Source organism: Cupressus sempervirens, chromosome 10 (genome assembly GCF_028749045.1).
Source record: "Cupressus sempervirens isolate cs-2001-9-10 chromosome 10, ASM2874904v1, whole genome shotgun sequence".
Lineage (NCBI taxonomy): Eukaryota > Viridiplantae > Streptophyta > Pinopsida > Cupressales > Cupressaceae > Cupressus > Cupressus sempervirens.
This window is the reverse complement of record NC_143127.1, coordinates 194583733-194603123: the sequence shown is the minus strand read 5'-3', so window position 1 is coordinate 194603123 and position 19391 is coordinate 194583733. Positions and strand designations below refer to the sequence as shown.

The 19391-nt window shown below is 35.8% G+C and overlaps 1 protein-coding gene across 1 annotated transcript in view; it reads right to left on the bottom strand.

The window, feature by feature from the left end:
- LOC149533310 (DEA(D/H)-box RNA helicase family protein) overlaps positions 1 to 19391 on the bottom strand; it is a 133018-nt gene that overhangs the window by 81859 nt on the left and 31768 nt on the right. Inside the window, exon 4 of the mRNA XM_089807651.1 lies at positions 4024 to 4086. Within this exon, the coding sequence (XP_089663777.1) occupies positions 4024 to 4086 (63 nt within the window). The remainder of the gene's footprint in view (positions 1 to 4023; positions 4087 to 19391) is intronic.

Genomic DNA, 19391 nt, shown 5'->3' with positions numbered 1-19391 from the left:
TCTACTATTAAACAAATTAAATGTTTGGACGAAAAGAACAAGTTGGAACTTAGAAAGGAGTTGACATATTTGATACAAAATTGTTCAAACAATATAAGAATGAGTGGGAATTTTGCATTGTGGGGGGAATAATAGTCAATGTTCCATTGCCACTCAAACCTTATTAGAATGGAATCTAAAAGGACAATTTCTGAATCTTCATGTGTAGAGATAATATTTCAAGATATATTATACTCTAGATCTACTCAACAAATTTGGCATGTTGGATTGCAAGGGAATGAAAACTCCTATGGAAATAAACCTCCTGAAATTAAAAGAAGCAATTGAAGATTTTGAAAGTGTTGATCCTACTCTATATCGACAGATAATTGGTTCATTAATGTATTTGATTTTGATTGGGCAAGAAATTCAGGGAATCACAAGAGCACTTCAGGATGTTGTTTTACCTTGGGTTCAGCAATGATATCTTGGTTTAGTCGGAAGCAATCTTCAGTAGCACAGAGTTCTACAAAAGCCGAGTACATATCTGCATCTATGGGAGTAAGAGAAGCTGTATGGTTGAGGAAACTTCTATTTGGACTATTTGGGAAGCCACTTCCACCTACTACTATTTATTGTGATAACCAAAGCTACATCAAGCTATCTCTTAATCATGTGTTTCATAAAAGATCAAAACACATTGAGATACCCTACCACTATGTTCGAGACATGGTTGAGAAGGATGTAATCAAGTTGAAATATTAGTACAGAGGATCAAATTGTAGACACTCTTACCAAACCACTTGTTAAGACAAAAGTGGAGTATTTTCGTAAAAAACTTGGTATGGTTGTAAAGTTTGAGGACATGTCTTAGAGAAATTGATTATTGTACATTTTTATATATTATAAATAAAACCTGTGATAATCATTAAGAGGTGACGACTTCAAGATGATTTCACTTGTATCAGGAGAAGTTGTTGTAAAGTGACGTCCTTACAATAACTTGTAGCATGATTCATTCTTGAGAAAGTGTTTCATGTAAAGGCTTTATCTTATAAATCAACAACTAGTTGGTTGATATCATTAATTTGATTATCTACAAGTTGCTTGTATAGATATATTTTCGATACATGGTGTATATCTTGCCTTGATATTCTAATAGGCCATTACCACGATGAGTACTTGGTGATCATCATTAATTTGATGTTTCTGATAGGCCATTGCTCTAGAGAGCTTGGTGAATATCATGAAATTGATATTCTGATAGGCCAACTCTCATATTACATGATGTCATATATAAGTTGATTATATTAATCAATACTTATATTTGACATTGTATAGAAGAAGTCTTCTTATCAAAGACCTCTTATGTGTATTTATCTTACTAATCTAAGAGGGAGTGTTAATGTATAGATTAGTTAAGATATTATTAATAACTCTTATATTCATATTTGTATTATTACTCTTATATGTGCAGATATTCTAATATACAATATGAATAAAATAATAAAATCATTTACATCAATATTAACATCTCCTTCATCGACTTTAATTAAGTTGATTGTTATCAGGCATCCTCATATATATATATATATATATATATATATATATATATATATATATTATGGGCGTCGAGCAGTATATGTTATCGGGCAGTAATTTGTTAAGGCTGTCATTAATAGCAGTTACACTAATAGACGTGACTCAACTATGACTCCTTAACCTAAATGCCCATGTATAAGATGCAGATCGATCTCTGCTTTTGTATACAGCGAACACATAATTATATAAGTCTTCCAGTTATGAAAAAGCAGATGAATACTTCTCATCACCCTCCAGTATATTGCAGAGCAGCAGATTTAATCATATCATCTTCAGTCAAATTTATATCCTTGTCTTAAGCACTTATTCTGTAAAATTTAAGTCTCCAGTCTGATACTTTAACACTGAGAAATATAAACCGAACACCTTTGAGGGTACCCTCAAGGAAATGGTAGAGCAAATCAAGCTGAGAAAACTAATTGAAAATCTGGATGGACATGGGATAATGGAGTGCATGCAACAATGACACAGTGATAGGCACCAGCAAAACCAGGTTGTGCAGAGTGATAAACAAAATTGCTAAAAGTTGTGATGCCCCGAATATGATATTATTTACTAAAATCAAAGAAGAATTCAATGAGGGGAGAACTCCATGCATCTTGATTAGTGCATCTCCCCGTGCACCAGCATTACCCTGGAAACAGCTCATGAGAGATTCAAATAAAGTGATCAGAGATGGAGCCTTAAGGCTCAGGTGGTCAGATGGGCCATTACCATGGACGGCTTGGATAGAAATTTAAGTTGATAGGTGTTATGAAACAAGCTGTTAGTCTCTTCTTCGATGAACAATCCGTAATTTTTTGTTTTTTTGTAGTATTGTCCAATGTTTAATGAAGATCTGTATGGACCACGGATCAATTACTTACTCGTTCCTCCAGTTTCTGTTAGACAGGTGGTAACCTGATGTTGAAATGACTTTGCCTTATATTTAATAGAAAAAATTATTATATGATATATAATGATATATTTGGAACAATATATAAATAAATATAAGAAAATTCAATACAATTAATATTAAACTATAAATATTATATAGTTGCTCTTAAAATATTATAATATAGTACATAAAAATATAATAATATCAATATTAAGAATATTTAGTAATATAATAGTATAAAAATATTAATATTAATAATATAATAAAATTAATAAAATGGAAAGACGCAACCCCTTCTCGGGAAAGAATATAAAGGGAGAGATATTATCACAAAAAGGAAGATTGGGAAACATTTTATATCAGTAATCCTGTAAAAAATCAAAAGGATCACAAAAAGGGACATTACACAATCAAGTGAAGAATCACCTTAGTTGTATATCACATCAATAGATGCCCCCTGCTCCACATAAGAGCTATATATGGATAGAAAATTGAGGGTAAAAAGGGCATTAAATAGAAGAAAATACATCTCAGTTAATTTGGACAGCAGTCTGAGTATACACAGCAGTATCAAAGGAAGTATAAGGAAACCAGTGATATATATTACTCAGCAGGAGGACACATCCAGTAGTACTATTGTAGCAGCATATGTAGATAAAGAAAGTAACTGCAAACCAAGCCCATAGTAAGTTCAGAATATTCAGCAAGGAGGCCATACAACAGATAGAACTCAATATATCTTAACAGTAACAATTGCAATCATCATGACTATTATATAAACATGTGCTATTTATACTACAATGTAAATAATGATTGATGCTAAAACTATGTGATTATCATAATTGCTTATGATAAGGATCCTGTGAATGGGTGTAACTGTTATCTTGAAGGGAAAGACCTGAACTGTAAGCAAACAGGGTTTCCAAGGCTGCGTAATAGGCCGTCCTGAATGGACTAGAGGGTCTTACAGCTGAAGAGCTAAGGAACCCACTTACGACCTCCCTCAACTCCTCAAGATGGTGCGTATTTTCTGGAGGTTGAGGCAAGATGAGGAAAGGAGATACATGCTGCCAATTGAGAGGGCTGTGGTAGATACACCTCTAGGACTTGGTGTAGAAATGGCTTTGGCGGAGCCATCATATCTCTCCTTCCAAACTCAAATATGGCTGTGAAAATTATTGGTAATCTATGAATATAATATTATGCCTACACCTAATTGTATGTGTGTGTAGATGTGTACATATTGTTTATTGTTTTAGTTGTAGGATTCAAGTCTTGAGGTAACTCATCACAAGGATATTTAGTCAGTGAGATGTAACCTAAAACAAGTTTGTTGCAATTGTGGCTTTAGAACAAATCCCAGGACAAATCAGGAAGGGGACATCACATTGGCTTTTGAATGGATATACAATGAAAAGGTTGTTAAGCTACTCAATATTGTAGTTCTGCTAGAAAGATAAAGACAGGAATAAATATAACTATGATGGACAATCATATATTTAAAAACATTCTGCTGGTTCTTACTAAAGATTAAATAACTTCTAATTGACACATAAGACATTTACCACAACATGAGGTCTTTTGGCCAATGCTATTGCCTGTGCCATCATGTCAATACCCCCAACAACCTGGTAAAAACAAATCCACATTAGTGCCAAGATAATGCCCATAATGCTCTAAACATAGCTCACAAAAAATAATCAGATAGTGCATCAAAATAAAATCTCATCAAAAATAAAGTTATATCATATATTTATATGTTACAACAATGTGAAACAGTCCCCAAAATGTAAAAGTTACCATTATTTTGTAATCCATCTTGAACTTAACAACAATTCCATTCACTAAACTAATCGAAACAATTCAACAATAATTCATGCAATTTGATCCTCTTACATCATCTCCAGAAATAAATGTCAAGCGGTGTGTTTATTTCAATAATACATGCAAATAGATTATATATAATTTTTTCATTTGGAAAAAAAAATAACTCAACGATACAATAACTGAAGCCTGAAATAAAAAGCACATAGAAATCATTTACTAAAATTTAAATGTTTGTATATCTATCAACCTTTAGAAAGACCACTTTGCATAAATAATACTAGAAAAAATGAAAATCAATCAGGTTACAAAATCTTATCTATCTGCTTCTAATATACTATTGATTAACCTTTAGGAATCTTGCATTAGTTTCTTCTTGTTACATCATGCAACAGATTTCAAGGGCTATGTCTTCTTGCTTCTTTGTCATCAGACTAAGGCTTCCACTTAGAAACTTCAATGATATCAAACATTACAGTCACCTTCTCAATCATGGGAAGCTATTCCAATGGACTTCATAGATGATGTGTTCAACACCTAATGCAAATACCCCTGCAACTTTATTGTTTGCCCCTGATTTTCCAAAATGGATTACTTTATGTTGTGCACCAAATTAGTTGATATTACAAATGCTATAGATTTTCTCTTCAACCACACTGGAAGCAAATTCAAGCTGTCACTCACTATCATATTGGGTTGTCAGTTACAACTCTCCACATTTGGAAGGCATCACAGAAGCTTCTAGGTTGTCGGTTGACCTTCTCCACCTCATTTCAAGAGGGAATCAATGTCTAAACTCAGGTTCTGAATTGCGCTTAATCCATGCTCTCAGTATTTCGGACAGAAAAGTGTGTAGCGGATCAGCAATCTACATGTCAATCAAGATTGCTGCAACTGCGCTATTTATGTTTCAACAGGGCACTCTCCTTAAAGATTCTACAATTGTTTTCCAACCTTCGGAACCTTATGGAATTCCAATTATCATGTACATTCAAATAATCTCCCATGAACAGGAGAAAACAAAGCTTTATCATTTGTCCAAAGTTTGGCCAAGCTTCATACAAAAATTGAGGGCAATCTACACTGAATCTCAAGCCAAATTCGATGTACTTAATTAAAAACATCTAGTACCACATTTCATTTCAAATTGGTGATTGTGTTTGACTTCAATTTGATAAACAATGGCTTTACAACAAACAATATCACAATTTGAAACCCATCAGATACCAAACTTACACAATTTTTCGAGTTTTGTGGCCTGAATTTGTTAATCTTTATCTCCTGACTCAAAATTGCACTCATAATGTTGCATACGTGAGCAAGCTCAAGTTTTACAAGAAATATTACAGGTGGAAGGTTTCTATTAGTCATCCTAAAGGTATCATTGCTGATTTTCATAACCTTCGGCCTCAATATTTTGTTAAATGTTTACAGTTTAAACTCACACCAAGAGCAAGGTAAAAAAGACTGCATGCCTTGTTAACTGCAACATATTGAGCCAGTACAATAAAGTGGTCCCCAGAGCTAATGATGGAATATGAAATAAAAACTATTCCAGCAGTGATGAGTAGTCATCGCAGTGTACACTACAGTGGTGCCTCAAGTTTGCGCCCAGTGAAATTGTCCAAAAGTTCTAGCTTCAAGCTGAAGGTTGAAGGCTGTAAGTTGCAAGTGAGGATGGTTGTAGCCACCCTGCCATGTCAAAGGAGACCCGCACTATTAGGCATTCACTTAAGGCATCCCATGCCATTAGCCTTTTGCCAAAAGTGACTTGCACTGTTAGGCATTCTTCTACCAGAACTGGAAAATTCTTTCGGGACTTACTAATTGTAGCCGTTTTGACATGTGTTCAAGTGATTGTATGAATCATATTTTTTTATTTTTAGAAATTTGTCTTTAATTAGGACAACAATCTATATGTTCTATGCTATGAAAAGTCATATTTTCTATACACTTCTGAAGATTGTTGTAACTGTGAAAAATCTTGAGTTATATAGTACGAAATAATGGTTTTTTTCTTGGTATATGTTGATTTTTTAGATCGCTGCAAATGTAGTAGCATTGTCTTCTTGGTATATACTTTCCAAATGGCAGCCATCTCTCTTATATTAGATGAAATATGGATAGACATGTCCCTTCACGGGACATGTCTATTAATTAGTATTTAATAGAACAGTTTGTTATTTAACACACATATTTGTATATATATAAATATCACATATATAATATATATACATGTAATATATCTCATATATCTAATTAAATATATATATATATATATATATATGAATATGAATATGTATATGTATATGTATATATGTATATATACATACATATCTGTATATATACACATATATGTACATGTATATATCTTTAGTGAGTTTTATCCAGCGGAAACTACACTAACATTAACACTCCCTCTTTGTTAGGGAAGATAAACACAAGACCATATATATTACCTCAATGTAATAACTTTGATCAAAAGATATTCAACATTTTGATATCACATTTGATATCATGAGTATTGGCCTCCGCATTATCAACAAATACTCTTAAGTAATGATATTGGGAATAATAACCTTAGGAATGTCATCGCATATGACATTCACCATGTACTCTTTGAGTGATGGCCTCCTGAATGTCGAGTTGCAAGATATTCACCAAGTATTGTGAGTGATGGCCTCCTGAATGTCATCTCATATGATATTCACCAAGTACTCTTTGTAATGGCCTCCAATACATCAATTTGCATAACATTCACCATGTACTCAAAATGTTCATAAAGTATGTGCACACGCATTCTCATAATGCTTACCATAAAAACATCCACCATGCAATGTATGATTTATCATGATCTGCATAGACATCGTAAAATATCCATCATAGTAGAAAATTAAGTTATTGTATGATCGTCACCTTTCAATAAATTCTACAAATACAAGTGGTGATCATTTGGAAGTCGTCACTTCTTCACGATGTACACAGGGGGCAGGCCCATTAAAACTATGTAGTCACGCACATGCATGCACATGATACCAAAAGTTTGCACTTGGTCAAAATTCCCTAGGATTCTGATATGATCAAGGTCTTCAAAGATCAATTGAAACATATCCTCTATTTGTTCCTTTAGACGGATGTGTCAGACTCCCTCTGAACATCAATCTTTTGAGCTCCTTTACCTTTGAAGAAGTGTCGGACTCCCTCTAAGTCTAAAATCAATCTCCCTTTTCCTACAATAACATTCTCAAAAAAGTTCAAGGCAAATAGCTCTTATAGTAATGAAATAAGAAAAGAGATTTACAATAGAATACTTGAAAATTTTACTCAAAAGAGAATTTATCTTATGTAGTCAAAAGATAATGTCCTTCACATGACTTCCTTATTTATTACTAATTTTATTTCCTATTTCATTTTATTCAATAACAAACTTGTCAATTATTTTGTTTAATATATTCACATTACATTATAATTTAAGAGAGTTATGTTCATTGTCTAATAATATAAGAAAACTTTGAAAATATGTTACCTTAATATACTTAAGTCATGTTGTGGGGTCCGATATCACTTCACCCTCGATGCTTTTACCACTTATTATGAATGCCACTTACTTTGGTTCAGACCCTTGCTTTCTCGTCTTCGTTTTAAACCTTAAGCTTTGGGCCTACCACTTCCATAGCACTATTCCCTTTAATTTTTCATATTTTAAAAATGAATGACCCAATTGTGATTAGGCCCCACAAACAATTCTCGCCGATCACACATTTGTCAACGAAGTGTTTGTTGTCTGTTTCAAACAAATTGTTCGCCAAATCTTTCATTCCTTTTTTGATGACGATTACCTCCGACTTAGATATTAGTCGTTTTATTTTGTATTCTGTTTTCATGGAGTTCAATTTTACCCATATTTAATACCTAGGTTTCTCTTTGCATACACATCACACTTTCTTTTAAAAGGAATCCATGCTCGAGAGCTTGCACAATAATCTAGAGCCATACAATGGCAATAGTCATGCCAAATATTAATGAATTTTTCATTACACTTGACTCCACATATTTCACACAAAATATTTGCGAGTTCGCAGCTCGCTTAGTCAACTCACCATACACAGGCCGAGCAAATGGACCATAGGAAGATCCCTCACTGTGCATGCACAGTTGAGTCTGCTACTGCAAGAACATTCAGGGGAGACCCACGGTCTTTAGTGATCACCTCACTCATCATTCACACTCTGACTTCTTTGTATTTATCTAAAACGCGAGCCTCGCCATAGTCTCCAACATGGTTGCGACTTGATCAGAGATCTGCCCCCTCAATAAGATAAATTATACAGGTGAATTTCCAGTCAGACTGTGAATCTCAAGGCTCTGTGTGATCTGAACTTGTCACATCATGTTTTGTCCAGTCAAAGGATTGTCATGCCCGACTTTCCTCTTGCATATCGGGTCTCTCTAGGTCAAACCAATAATTTATTTTTCCGTGATCACTAAAAAAATTCTCTGACTGCAGTATTTTTCTGGTTTATGCCCTGCAATGCACATATTTAATATTTTATATCTGTTCACTTATACATTTGCCGTTAGACTCTGATACCATGTTGAATTTCTCAGATCGCTGCAAATGTAGTAGTATTGATCTCCCTACATTAACCAGGATTTTCCATGTAAATCTGGGTGTTTATCATTTGTTGTGTTCTCTACATAGCTTTACACTATTTGCTTTCACTATAAAAATGTAAAACCAATCTGTATTGTTCTAATTTGTGGCATGTCCCAGCAAATTTCAATCTCAATGCTAAGATAGATATGCACTAGTAAACAGAGTATGGCTTTCAACTTAAGTCTTTAAACAACAATAGAATCCTTGGAGTCTAATTTCAATCTTCTTCACAAGCATCACAATGGTGAACTATAAATATCCATGTGCATCAATGATCCACATCCTAATCATAATTGCCCCTTTATAACCTTCGTCTTCTTAAAGGAAAAAGGAACACGCATAAACACACAATATTTATCATTAAACATCACTGGGACTTCTGAAGAGGTCCCCTCTAGTGGATCACAAACATATGTTGTTCACGCCCAAACATATGGGGCTCCGTTTGATCCTTGAGTGTCTATATTTTCATCCAACTAGAAGACAACATCAAGAGGAAGAGGCAACTATGTAGGCAAAGAAGTAGATATGGATGGTTGTCAGTTTCATAAGACAAATATATTGCAGGATGACAGGTACATTTCACTCCACTGGCTTAGATTTTTTGGAACAGTCAATAATAAATTTATGCAGAGGGGAGGCGGGGTTGAGAAAAAACCATAGTTACACCACCGTCAAGGACAGGGACGACGGCAGAATGGGGGGATGGGTTTTTGGGATGTTGGGACTAAAGGCCTCAATTTGGGGAAGGCAGGGGCGTGGAAGGGGAACGGGGGTGTGTATATGCTATATACTATACATATGGTATGTAAAATAATAATTATGAAAAGATCTATAAGACAATTGAGAAGAAAAATAGCAAAATAGCAAATGCCAAATACTAAACAGTAAATGCTTGAACATTGAATAGTAAATACTAATTAATAAAACAGCTTAGTGGGGTAGCTGTCCAAGGTAAAAATTCACTGGAAGAAATCTTAAGCACTAGCTTAATTTGATGTAATGAATATCTGAACTTCAGCGAAAAAAATTGTAATGTTAAAGATCTTATTCAACTTCTGTAACAATTGTTTCCAGCACTAAATTATAGAATGTTTCTCAGTGGAAATGTACCTAGTTCGAACTTGATCTTCCTAGGTCTGCCCTGTTTAGACCTGGGTTTGGCATGCAGAAACCAGCCTGCCTGGGTTCAAACCCTGGCCAAGCCCACAGGTGAACTGGACCTGAACCAGGAACCGGTTCCAACCCTAGACATACCACAGTCCCAGGCAGGCAAACCAGACTTCATAGTTTAATAATATTGTGCAGCATAAGCTTTAGCACAGGTGTTTACCTTGACCCATATTAATTGCCATTACCATGGTTATTGAATTGTTGGACAAATGAATACAATAAAAGATGGGTGAAGCGGAAGTCATCACTGTTGATCAAATATGATCTAAAAATTGTTTCCAGAGCCTCTAAACACTCTGGTGTCATGGTTTGCAGACCCTTGACATGACTATTATGATAAATATTTTCACATCTAGCAACAGAAATGGAGATGTATGTGCTGTGACAGATTTTCCAAGCCACAACAAGATAAAATGCCTTCATGACAGCCCTTGGTGCTTCACTACTGGTTGTTTTCCATGAATAAACCTGCAGTTGGAAAGGAGACAGAAAAGAGAGAACCACCAGTAAACAAGAAATAGACTTGATAGGAGGAAATGGTGTAAAGAAGAGTGGAGTACATGGTAGAAAGCAAGTGTTTGCAGCCACTGTGATTTCCACATCAGGATGTGGGCCGTCTAGATTTGAACTTATAACAATCAGGTCAAAGGATTGGTGAGCCAGGGAACTTTGGGTAATAATGTAGGTCTTAAAATATGTAGGGAACTGGAAAGCTGTTTGAAAAAAAGTGGAGAAGTCAAAGATAGGGTAATTTTTAACTTTTTCAATGGATTTACGGGCATGGGTGAAATCAGGATGATTCAAAAATGTGACGTACAGCATTGGTGAGGACGAAGAACAGTAAAGGCAAGGATGCTGATTCCAGTTTGGCCTCGAGTTCGGGTTCGAAGGTTCGGTTCAAGGGATTGGGCAAACAATGGGGTATTGGGTTCATTTTAGGTTTGTCCATACAAAAACATATATAAAAATTGCAGCAGTATTTAAGTTCAAAATACACCACCATATTAATAACCAAAAAACATAGCGAAATACACCATCATATTTATAATCAAATATGTTAAGCTTTTGAAACAGAATAGCACCACATGCAATGAACAAAAAAGAAAATTGGAAAAATATACAAACAAATGACACCATTATTTTCACTGGGAAAACCCTCTCACTTGAGGGAGAAACACAGCCACACACGGGAAAATGGATCCTTTATTTAAGCATATCAGATCAAATATAATCAAATCAAATATAAGAGAACCTTTGTCCCTTATTGAAATCTTCGCATGCAATGATCAGGATGACACAATACTGAAATAATGCTGCTTCTAAATAATACTGCTACTTACATAAGCATAAGAATAATCAACTTCATTTGATCATATAACCAAGCACTCATGCTGTCGATCAAAAGCCAATTCACTGAGATTATCACCCCTTGAGAAACACGGAAGAAAAGTTCACACTATTTGCTATGAAATTAATGTGCAAAAGGAATACAAAGCTAAACTACGCACTCACAAACTAAGAGTAAAACCACATTCATGAATAGACTAAAAGAAACCAAATATAAAAGTAATGCAAACCTCAAAACCTTTGTAGCCCCTTTGATGTTTGGATGTGGTCCAAGATGAAGGATGTGTGCTCAACTATGCTTCAAGCTTCAGGTGAGGATGAGGAGGATTCAACAATAGAGGATGAAGGATGAGTTGTAAGATGATTTTGGCATAATAAGGGTATGATAGTGATATTTTGACTCTCAAATGGGCGTGATAACTTTAGCATAAAAGGTGGATGAATTGTCAAAAGGTGGAGAGTTCAATTTCTAGGCAAGGAGAGGGTGAAACGGATGGTCAAGATGCAAGCTTGGGAAAATCGTAAGAGTGGCCAAGATGCAAGGAAGATAAAGCACATGGATTGTGCTTTCTAAATTGCGTAGCCTTGTGAAAAGTGTCACAAGGGGAATGAATGTGAAGGGATTAGGGTTTTGGAGGGAATGTGACCATTCTGGAGATTGTGAAGGGGACAAAAGTGTAAGAGGTGGATGAAGTGTGTAAGGGATGTATAAAGGCATTAAAGGTTAACATTAATGCAGGTGGTTGAGGATGTAACAAGAGTTGACTTTGGGTAAGGATTAGAATTTCTTAATCCTAATGCTCCTCATGCTTAAGGTTGTGCAAATGATTAGGGTGATATTAGGTTTGGCTTAGAGGGTGATTAGGAGGCAAGTGGGTATGTTAGAGAAATGCAAGTGGATACTTTAATCAACTAGGTTAATTAGCTAATCAAGTAGGTTTAGTATGGGTGAATGGGTTGGGTTGAGTCTAAACCATTGGATTAGGATTAGGCTAAGGGTTAGGTTAAGATTTAAATGGTATTATTAAATCAAAAAGGGGAATTTGGTATTTGATTTAATAAGTATTGTGTCATTATTCAATTTAATAGGAGAATAAGGATTTAATCGATAATCAAACTATTGATTGTCATTTGATTTATCAATTGGACTATAGTCAATTAATTAAATTAGCTAACTAGGGGATAACATAAATTAATTGAATATTAAATACTTAATTAATAATGCCCTAGAATAAGACTAAATAAGATCACTTAATTGTGTAATTAGATTTAGGTGTCAACATTTTGCCCCTTTTCAACATAGTGCTATGACAACATTATTTCAAAAATGTTTGAAAATAATAGACAACACGAAGAAGATTTTAAAGCAACAAAGCTGCCCTAGTCTCGAAAGATAGAGAAGAGACTGGACTAGGTGATGCCCCCTTGCGAAGGTGGTGGGCAGAGAAAACACGGCCTAATGGCATCTCGAAAAGAAAGAATTCAAGGTGGAAAAGAGGACGCAAAAGGGCTAAATGGAGGTTAAAATTGCAATCAGGATACAAAAATAATGGGGGGTGGGCAAAAAGGGGTCACCTAGGAGGGGGAACAAGGAAAAAAAACTCAAAAGGGGTCCTATATAAGGGCCTGGAGGGCTAAAAGGAACTCACTCACCTTTACATTGCTCATATAGATCTTGCAATTTGGAGCTCTGAATTTGAATGAGGCGAGGGTTGCACAAGGTGGACTAAGGCACCAAGTGGACGTCATGAGGCAAGTTCAGCAACGGAGGGTGGTAGGCTCAACACCTTGCTCTTTTAATTTGTTGTTTGTGTTTTATTTCAAATTATGTGTTTCAAAAGCGCATTCTTGCAAGCTCGGTATGGCAGGAGCGTCATTAGGATCGATGAGATTGCGATCCCATAAAAGTTGGTCAAGGTAGGGGTTGGGAGGGTAGGTCAAAGGAGCTCTTGCAAGATCACGAAGGGCCGAGGTGGGGGAATGAACTTGTCACGGGAAAGTGGTCCCGCGTTGAATTCGACATAGTATTCCTCTCTCACCAAGAACATTACGCGGTTTCGCAATCCCATCGTTAATTTTTAAGCAAGACTGCATTCCTGCCTGGGTCAACAAGGTTGTGGGAGCCAATAAGGGAACAAAATCCTACGATATGGTTGTGGTAAAGGTAGGGGGAACGTTTTTGTGATTGCAGGAGTGCCAAGACAAGGTTGGGTTACAGGAACACAATTCCTGGTCAGCAAGATCACAGGCAAAGGGTTAAAAACTAGGATAGGCTAGGAAAAGGGGACTAAAGCGAGGGGGATGCGCTAAGAAGAGTAAGCAACTAATTATAAGTTTGACACTTTGGTGGATGCAATGGTCCGTGGATTGGCTCACATCGCGCGTAAAGACATGTCGCAGTGCTTCAACCAATGAGTCAATTTACAGGAGCGGACTAAGCGTGGGTGGATGCTATAGGCTTGGGGTATCTAGCTTGGATGCTGCACAGGACATAGCTATAGTGACAACGTTATGTGAGCAATGGCACTTAAATACAGCCACATTTCATCTCTCGACAAGGGGACATGACAGTCACACTAGAGGACATCTACAAGATATTTCGGTTGCCTGTCTGAGGGATAGATTATTATTGGAGATGCCACACTTACCAAGCGATACGGGCACTAGTTGGAACAAGGGTTCCTTTTAGGATCCGACGGGGACAGTTAGGATTGGATCAGCATGTGTGCTACGAAATTAGTGTGCAAAAGGAATACAGAGCTAAACTAAGCATTCACAAACTAAAAGAAAAACCACATTTATAAAAAGACCAAAAGAAACCAAATACAAAAGCAATGCAAATCTCAAAACCTTTGTAGCTCCTTTGATGTTTGGATTTGGTCCAAGATGAAGGATGTGTGCTCAAGTATCCTTCAAGATTCAATTGAGGATGAGAAGTATTCAAGAATAGAGGATGAAGGATGAGTTGTGATATGATTTTGGCATAATAAGGGTATGATAGTGATATTTTGGCTCTGAAATGAGCAAGATAACTTTAGCATAAAAGATAGATGAATTGTGAAAAGTAGAGAATTCAATTTATAGACAAGGATGAAACACATGGATTGTCCTTTCTCAAATGTATAGCCTCATGAAAAGTGTCACAAGGAGAATGTATGCGAGGGGATTAGGGTTTTGGCGGGAATGTGACCATTATGGGGATTGAGAAGGGGACAAAGGTGTAAGAGGTGGATAGAGTGTAAGGGATGTGTAAGGGCATTTAAGGTTGACACTAATGTAGGTGGTTGAGGATGTAAGAGGATGTAACAAGAGTTGACTTGGGTGAGAGTTAGTGTTAAAATTTTAGATCAAATTCTCATTTTCAATTCACTAAATCTATTATATAGAGAGAGAGAGGAGTCCTTTATAATTTATAACTCTTCAATAAACTTGTATACAATATAGATAATATATTTCATTTAATATAATCCTTTTGCAATTTAATCTTTGAATATGTCTTATTCAAAGATGTCAGATCGGGCATGTACATACTTTTTGTGATTATAGAAAGGAGAGATAGAACAAGTATTATATATGGAATGGTGAAGGGGTGTAACCATATAGACACCCTTCGACCATTCAAACACTCATTTAGGCGAATAACAAAAAACAAGTTTTGAACTGTTAATAAAGACCAAACATGAGACATTTAATGTGATTCAATGCCCTAATCAAAACATCCTTGAGTATGACTAGGACAAGGGGCCTACCATATCATGCATATGATATCAGAGAGACAAAACACAAACACGCCAAAGAAGGTACAGAGATTTACATGCCCGATCAGACATTGAAGTACAAGTTGAAGGTTTCAACACCCATTAAAATAGGAATATAATAATATATGTAAAATCTTTATTTTTATAATTATAATTATCATAGATATATAAATTATTATGAAATTATATATATTAGCATATATTTAATATATGTCTATACAAATATACATTTACTAATACACACACACACACATATATATACATACATACATACATATATATATATAATAACATTTAATCATGGAGTTGTTCAAAGGTTGATACTTCATCTTTTATTCAACTGAAGCTATAAAACATTAACAAGGATTTCTTAATCCTCATGCTTAAGGTTGTGCAAATGATTAGGGTGAGATTAAGTTTGGCTTAGAGGGTGATTAGGAGGCAAGTGGGCGTGTTAGAGAAATGCAAGTGGGTACTTTAATCAACTAGGTTTAATTAGCTAATTAAGTAGGTTTAATATGGGTGAATGAGTTGGGCTAAGTCTGAACCATTGGGTTAGGATTGGGTTAAGGGTTAGGTTAGAGTTAAGAATTGATTAAGTGGTCTTATTTAATCAAAAAGGGGAATTGGGAATTAAATTAAATAGGTATTGGGCAATTATTCAATTTAATAGGAGATTGGGGATTTGATCAATAATCAGACTATTAGTTGTCATTTGATTGATCAATTGGACTATAGTCAATTAATTAAATTAACTAACTAGGGGATAACATAAATTAAATAAATATGACATACGTAATTGATAATGTCCTAGAAGACGACTATATAGGATTACTTAATTGTGTAATCAGACTTAGGTGTCTACATTTTGCCCCTCTTCAACATAGTGTAGAGACAACATCATTTCAAAGATGTTTGAAAATAATAGACAATGCAAAAAAGATTTTAAAGCAATTGGGATTGACCAAGTCTCGAAAGAGAGAGGAGAGATAGGACTGGGTGATGCCCCCTCGAGAAGGCAACAGAGAGAAAAAACGAGGTTCAACAGCATCTCGAAAAGAAAGAAAATGAGGGCAGAAAAGAGGATGCAGTCGGGCCAAAGAAGGTTACAATTGCGATTACGATGCAAAAATAAAGGGGGGGGGGGGGGCGGGGCGGGGCGAAAAGGGGTCAATTAAAGGGGGGACGGGGGGAAACGGCTCAGAAGGGGTCCTATATAAGGGCTTAGAGGACTAAAAGGAACTCATTGCCTTCACATTGCTTATAGAGATACTACGATTCAGAGCTCTGGATTTGACTGAGGTGATTGTTGGACGAGGTGGACCAAGGCACCAGGTGGACGTTGAGGGGCACGTTCGAAAACACAAGGTGGTGGCCAAGACAGTAGGCTCAAAAATTTGCTATTTTATTTTGTCTTTGCGCTTTATTTCCAATTATGTGTTCCAAAAGCGCATAGCTACAAGCTTGGGTCCAACAGAAGCACTATCGAAATCGGCGAGATCGTGATCCTACAAAAGTTGGTCAGGGTAGAGAAATGCTAGTGTGTAGAAAAATGCAAATGGGCATGTTAGAGAAATGCAAGTGGGTATTCTAATCAACTAGGTTTAATTAGCTAATAAGTAGGTTTAGTATGGGTGAATGGGTTGTTTTGAGTTTGAACCACTGGGTTAGGATTCGGTTAAGAATTAGGTTAGGGTTGAGGATTGTTTAAGTGGTATTATTTATTCAAAAAGGGGGATTTGAAATTAAATTAAATAAGTAATCTGCAATTATTCAATTTAATAGGAAAATGGGGATTTAATCAATAATCAGACTATTGGTTGTCATTTGATTTATCAATTAAACTAAAGTCAATTAATTAAATTAACTAAGGGATAACATAAATTAATTAAATATTAAATGCTTGATTAATAACATAGGATTAGTTAATTGTATAATCAGATTCAGGTGTCTACAAACACTACATACAACATTTGAACACATCTAAACAACAATACCAGCGGTCTTTAGTACTTCAATATGGTGAACTGACAAGCAACAAATGGCTATAGTCAGACATGAGCCTTGAGAAGCATATAAAGATGTCAGTTACAATCATATAAAGATTCTTGGGCAGCCATACGTATTAGAAAGATTGCCAGCAAGGAATGAATGATATCCATAGTCTTGATGGAAGTCATGGGATAAAATAACAACCTTGATTCCCTTGTCTGAAGACACGTATAAATGAAATGATGGAACCAAGAATTATTACAATAATAGATAAGTTGTCTATTATTAGTTAATGGTTATCTATTGTAAATATCTAGTTAGCTTTAGTTTGCTTTTGTTTTTTGTTTTCTCTAGAATAGAACGTTTCTATTCTTAACGATCGTTTCCTAAGGAAACTTCGTTTTATTCTTTTGTATAAATTGACCTTCCGGTCTCTATTAATAACAAGCAAATATTTTCCAATTACTTTTGTAATATGGTATCAGAGCGTGGTTAAATTTTTTTTGAAAATAAGAATTTCTTCATTGAAATTTTTTGATCTTTATTTTCGAAATTATTCTGCACATATTTGCTTCCTCATACCTAGTAACATCTAGGATTTCGATTTGCCTTGATCTTTGCTCAAGCTTACAGGGCTGAAAATCGTGAATTTTCTTTCTTGCCTGTAAATTGCAGCCATCTGCAAATCGCGATTTTATGTTGGACTTTTGTCTACAAATCGAGATTTGCTTAAGGAATATCACACGCATACAAGGCCTATCTATCCCTATTAGATATTCTACTCACGTTCCAATTGTTGGGACGTGTTTTTTGGTTACAAATCATGACATAAAGTGTCGTTTTTCTGAGGATGTGCGTCTGGCGATTTTATGGTGCAAAATCAGGTTTCTTGGTATCCAATCTTCCTTCTCTCTGCTGTCTCAGCCAAATGCATGTGTTCTGGAAAAAAAATGGGGCATTTTTTGACCTACAAATCATTTTTCTGTTGTTTTTTACCTCCATGGCCACTGACCTGGTTTTTTGCTCGACACCCTAGTTTTTTGAGCTTGAAAAAAAAAATTGATTTTGGATTTTTGGTGGGTTTTTCGAGAGTTCAACTGGGTTGTCACATTTTTCTGGATGCCTCGACTTTTGAGTCTCGATTTTTGAGCTAGCGAATACAGAAAATGACAACATATTCCTTCTAGGTTTTTCGAGCTCTCTTTTAGGTCACTTCACTTTTTTGGGTCTTCAATTTTTTTGCCTCAAAGAACATGTCTTCACAAATTTTCATAGTTTTTCATTGGAAAACGTGCCATGGCATCTCTGACAAACAATTTGCTCGAGCACAACTCCAAATTCAATGGTTGAAATTATGGCACTTCGAAGCAACAGATCACCGCAATTTTTTAATATCAGAACATCGATCAACTTGTTCTAGGTGTTATAAAACGTCCAATTGCTTCTAGTTCTAATTAGGATACATGGGATCTGAATAATTGGGAGGCGATGATGCTTCTCAAATTATCCACGACTGATGAGCAACTTTCTCAAATTCCATCTCACAAGATAGCTGTCGAGATTTGGACACATCTTAAAGGTCTTCATGAGACTTCTGACAAAAGTAGAGCCTTCTTTCTGAAAAACACTTTGTTTTATATTGTCATGGATGAGCGTGCCTCACTCTAGGCACACCTGAATCGGATTCAGAAAATTCGTGATCAATTACTTGCCATCGGTCACAAGATGGAGTAAGAGGATATTGTGGTAATCACTCTTTGGAGCTTACCAACGTCCTATGAGCATTTTATCGAGACTCTCAACATCACATCTTCTGGTGTTGATTTGAAGTTCACTGATCTCTGCACCCTTCTGCATCAACAAGATCGGTGGAAAAAACAATTCGGTAGCAACTTCAGTTCCACCTCCACAAAGCAAGCCTTTGCTGTGAAATCCTTTCAGAAGGATAAAGGCAAGTTTCAACAGCCATCTCAGCAAAAGTCTTCTGCTCCAACATCAGATGGTTCCTGAAAGAACATTCAATGCAACTACTGCCACAAGTTTGGACACATGAAGGTTGAATGTCAGAAACGCTTAGCTGCCCAGTCTAAGCAATCAGGTTCGCAGCCCAAAGCGAATAGTGCAGAGCACATTGAGCAAGAGGAATCTACCTTTTACGCCTTCATGGCTAAAGGACCTACAG